General features: G+C 33.2%; 1 protein-coding gene across 4 annotated transcripts; it reads right to left on the reverse strand.

Annotated features, from left to right (window-relative positions):
- Window positions 1-821: 821 nt before the first annotated feature.
- LOC104249303 (uncharacterized) lies at window positions 822-4,708 on the reverse strand. Of its 4 annotated transcripts, none has more exons than XM_009805698.1 (5): window positions 4,525-4,704; window positions 2,996-3,176; window positions 1,964-2,173; window positions 1,090-1,446; window positions 822-969 (listed from the first exon to the last, which is right to left on the reverse strand). In XM_009805698.1, the coding sequence occupies exons 2-4, from the start codon at window positions 3,041-3,043 to the stop codon at window positions 1,114-1,116; spliced, it is 591 nt and encodes a 196-aa protein (XP_009804000.1). In that variant the 5' UTR covers window positions 3,044-3,176; window positions 4,525-4,704; the 3' UTR covers window positions 822-969; window positions 1,090-1,113. The 4 variants fall into 4 exon arrangements, with proteins under 4 accessions (XP_009804000.1, XP_070019120.1, XP_009803999.1 ...); XM_070163019.1 differs by lacking the exon at window positions 822-969 and adding an exon at window positions 1,534-1,632 and having other exon boundaries at window positions 1,021-1,446; window positions 4,525-4,708; XM_009805697.2 differs by lacking the exon at window positions 822-969 and having other exon boundaries at window positions 1,021-1,446.
- Window positions 4,709-5,119: the final 411 nt, after the last annotated feature.

Consider the following 5,119-nt stretch of genomic DNA (forward strand, 5'->3'; position numbering starts at 1 on the left):
AGATTATCATGTTCAAGATCCTGGTGCAACTAAAGTTTATGCTTACAAGACAAAGTAATTGCACTTCAAAAATATTTTCTTGATTATATTACTGTTATAGACACTTGTAGGGAAGGATTCTGAGGCATGATGTGTCTTAGTTTTTCTCTAGATATCTTATGGTGGCAAACATTCTAAATAACTCTAGTTTTGCCTCTTAAGATAGTGGAACCAGAACAATTCTCCTCTCAGTCAACCTCGAGTTACTTCGAGTCAACCAGAACTTCGAGTTACTGGAAGGATATGAAAGGAACAGCAAAATCCAGTCAACCTCTTTTAGTTTTCATAACTATTACTCCTTTGTAAAATAAGTTGCAATTCATAAACACTTGATCAACTTACAAAAACTATAAGAACAAGACCTCTGGTATTTGCCGGAAAGTTTTGTGCCAGTTACTTTGCTGCAAGGAATTGCAAATTTGCTTTGAACTTTACGAGATTATTCATCTATTCCCCTCTTGTCTTACTTATCTTTATGTAAGAAGGTGAAGAGCTTCCCCACTCCAAATTCTTTTAGAATAGTATTTTCAACATAGTTGGTCTAGTTAATACTACTATAAATGAGAATCAGTTTCAGAGTCACAAAACATGGCAAAGTTAATTCAGAAATATCCTTAAGCACAGTGCAATTTACTTTGCCTAAGCATATATAGTACCACAGAATACAGGTTCTTTTCTCCTTCTCTCTCTTTTTAATGTTTAAAATTTATTTAGAATAGTATTAATTCTGCATCAACTTACATATGAGTTAATATTCTTCCTAAGTTCCTAAGAGCATCTGCTACAAAAAAGGAACCATTATTTGGGGAGTTTGAAGGGAATTTTCCTCCACCAAACATGACAGATAAACATGAGTATAAAACTCGTAGTTTACTCGCTAGTGTCATTACTCCGTGGACGAGCCTTTCTATTTGTACCAGCTGAGTGCGTCTGCCCATAGTTTTAATTTGAAGGAATATAAATTCATGGATGCAACAGAGATAGCAATAAGACAGAAATGACTATAAAAATCAACAAAAAAAATAAAAAAGCAGGGTATATGTTACTAACTTAATCAGTAGAAAAAAATAGTGATCATTCAGTTGAAGCGAGCATTGTCGTAGGCGAGACATGTGATTGTTGACCAGCAAAGAATTCCTTTATTTTCTTCATTTCTTTCATCTCATCTTCTAAGGTAGACAAGCGATCATGTAAGGATTTGTTTTCCTTACTCAAAGATTTATTTTCCTCTCTAGTTGAACGCAGCGCGGACAGTACTTTAACCTTTGAAGAAGTGCCACCTTTCAAGTCTTTCGCCGTTACTCCGCCCCCAAATCCAAAGACATGGCTACGAGTTTGAGGTCCACAATATTTTTCTACTATCTCTATGCTAGGTAGAGACATATCCGATTGAACCATTTCTTCAATCTGAGCTTACAAAACATACGAAGAAATATTTTATACCAGAATCCATATCATTTTAATTAATTTACATATTTAATTTACCGAACATACATGTTTTTCAATTGCTTTAGGTTCAACAAACTTGTTATTTTAATTACGAGTCTCTAAGAAAATTATTGCCAAATCTGGTGGATTGCCATCTTTTTCGCCCTTCATATCAAAGGCAAACATGTCAAAAGACACCTCGTAAATATTTTCTTTAAAAAAATAGAGATTTTATGATAATACATTTTGATAAATTATCTCTCGAATAGGTTTGCTACCAATATGATGAAGCATTTTCAACTTAGATTAGATTGCTGCATTCTTGTTGCTTCTCGCCTTTGTGAAACAATAAGCTTAAATATAATTATTATAATAAACTTAAATAGTATACTTAGGTTTAATTCTAGGTATAGCAGAAAAAGGATATATGGTGCTAGGGAGGGGAATCAAACTACAGATGTTTTGGCAAAATAGAATATTAAATTACTGGGCATACCTGAAAACTTTCTGAAGAAAAATGTTCATTTACTAACCACTCCCATTCTTTCTTGCCCACTCCCTTTGGAAGATTCTTAAGAGCCTGATAGATTGGCTTATCCTTCACATATTTGGCATGCAAGTGTCCTCTCCATTTGTTCCATAACTCTTTCATCCATCCCAATATATGATCATGATGATCAATCATGTCAACACTCTCAAATTTATCCTACAGTAATCAAAATATCCATTGAGTTAATGCATTACAGGATAAATAATGCACTGTTCAAATCTGATCATAGAAATTTTCTGATGTGGAAAAATAATGCACTGTTCAAACTAATATGCAAGCACTAAATTTGATAAGCTGCTCCATATTGTTAGTTATTGTTGCATGAAAGTACAGCTAGAGAGAAAGACGATGGAAAACTCCATTTGATAAAATCTTCAAAATACATATTATTTGGGATCTTTCATAACATAAATGGCAAATCTTCTGGAACATGATGAATATGACATAAATAACAAAACAATATCTTTGGGACTACACATTCAGATGGACTTGAATAATAGTGATAGTACAAAAAATGATACAAACCCAAACCTTCATACATATTGTAAGCAAGTATTTCATTGAACAAGAGAAAGACCAAGCATAGAGATGTTGTAGTATCTGTTTATTGGTTGCATATTCCTTTTGCAAAGGTCCTGAGTCATACAAGCTTCAGAAAAAGTGCAGCCCAGATGAAACAATCTACTTTTGTAGGCAGCTCTATTTTTAATACTAATTTCCTTGGCAGTTCAATTTCAGATTCAGTCTTTTATCTTTTTCAGCTTGTGTAAGACAGACGTCTGCTCTACTACTAACAGTTCATCCAGTGCTTTGCTTATTTTTGCATCAACCTTGCCAAATACCTCTTTCTGTTGCTAGCAGTAATGTCCTTTCTGAGACTCCCTAGCTTTCGCATAAGTAAGAAGTATGGACATCCCTCACCAAGTAACTTTGCAAAACCACATCTTTTTGAATTTGAAATTAGAAGGATTGACTTACCAGTTTGGAGGTGCTATCTTTTCTAGAAAAGAACATTTCTGTTTTCATATGTTGATTTTACTTCAACTACTAACATACAAGGTTTGCCGCACCATTGAGTAGGCTTCATCGAGCCGACTAAGTAGGCTTCATCGAGTCGATTATCAACAAGTTGCATCCATTGCTTACTAGGTGCCATAACCTTGGAGAGTAGATAAAAATTAGATTAAAAAAGATAAAGGATAAGAAAAATACTAAGATACACAATACTTATTATGATCAAATGCACATAACTATGTGTTGAACTCTAAGGTCGCACTAGGAGATTAGGCTCCTTTTTCCGGTTAATGAATTGCAATGTACAATCAGTTAGCACTAAGATAAATAAAAGATTATAAATTAACTTGTAATTAAGATGCTAGTTCCTAAAACATGTATACATGGTTCCTTCTGGCCCGCCCCGAGATCAAAGTAAGTACTTACATCCAAAAAAGTGCAAACAATATAGTTTACGACAAAAGATCATCCAAAATATCGCTTGCAACTAAAAAGACTGCTTGTTAGTGAATTTCCCTGAGTTCTTAACATGTATCATAATCATGTTCCCTGCTATTTCTTTCTTCTTATAGACACACTCATATTTCCCTAGATTAGTTATATGGAAGAAATATATTTGTGAATACACTGCTAAAATTTCTTACGATATAAATGCATTTACTTTAAATCTTTTCAGAGGTAAAATAAAAATTTCAATAGGAGTAACAATACTTTTTTTAAAAAGAAAATGTGGATATTCTTTATTTTAAGAAATTGTTCAAAGACAAAACAAGCTCACATTAACTACTACTATTAGATAATAATAACAATATTTCCTGTTGATCTCTTCAATAACAGAGACAAAACCTCAATTTTAAAGTAAAAATCAAGAGATTAGAACCTAAGCTTAGTAAAAACCAACAATATTTCCCAGTCTTAAACCTTTCCTCAAGCCGAGCTATAGCTTTCTTAGCAGCAGTAACCTTCTTATCACGAAACTGAAGAACATCGACACTAGCAACATCCTTCAGATCTACATCAAGTGTATAACGAGTCGGGATAATGTAATTGCAATTAACGAGCTTAATAAAAGCCTTAACTCGTGATTTCATTGCTTTTTTTGGCTGAATCTTTTTGAATTACTTTTTATGGGTATTTGCTTATACTTGTAACTAAACAATGGCCATATGGTCTATCTGTTGTTCCTTCATCGAATACATAAAAATTAAATCTCAACACTCATAACATAAAATTAAATCTGCCATTCATGAAATAATTTGCTTTTTCGATATTCACTTTGTATGAAACATAATATTCAGACACATGCTACAAACTTGAATACACTTCAGAGAAATCAAATTTAATGTTAGAGAAGAAGAAGAAGAAGAAGAAGAAGAAGAAGTAGAAGAAGAAGAAGAAGAAGAAGAGGAAGAAGAAGAAGTTGAATAAAACGAAGCAATAAAGCAAATTCCAACTTAGAGAAGAAACAGGGCAACTCAGAAGAGGAGGCATACCTGGGATTCACAAACGAGCGAGGTTGAAAACTAGGTAGACCTGCGATTCACAAATCAACAAATTCGCAACCTTTACTTTGAAAAAACACAGATCTTGAGCTGTGAATAGAGATCTAGGCAGACAACATATGTGTGGATGTTTAGAAACTAGGGCTGAGCTGGGAGTTTTGTTTTGGGAAAACAGAGAGTTTCTTTTAATTTTTTGAAATTTTTAATTTTAGGATATTAGTTTTGGCGCCTATTTTTTAGAAAATAATATTTTTTTTAATATTTTAATATTATATTTGGCGGCACTTCTCCCGCTCATCGCCCATGTTGCCACTATTAATATCATTTGGGACCAGTTACTAATTTCTTTAGGGACTAGATTTAGTACCTTCGCAATAGAATACAAAATTAAGGACCACAATATAATGTCGTCCCAATACATAAACTTTTAGAGACGTGATTATGTCACAACCCAAAAATCCCTCTGAAGGAGTCGTGATGGCACCTAGTCTTTAAACTAGGTAAGCCTAAAATTTACTGAAATAACATTGATATTTATTAACTTAAAATGAAATTTCTCTAGACAATTTACAATTCCCAAAACCGG

This window comes from Nicotiana sylvestris, chromosome 11 (assembly GCF_000393655.2).
Source record: "Nicotiana sylvestris chromosome 11, ASM39365v2, whole genome shotgun sequence".
Taxonomy (NCBI): domain Eukaryota; kingdom Viridiplantae; phylum Streptophyta; class Magnoliopsida; order Solanales; family Solanaceae; genus Nicotiana; species Nicotiana sylvestris.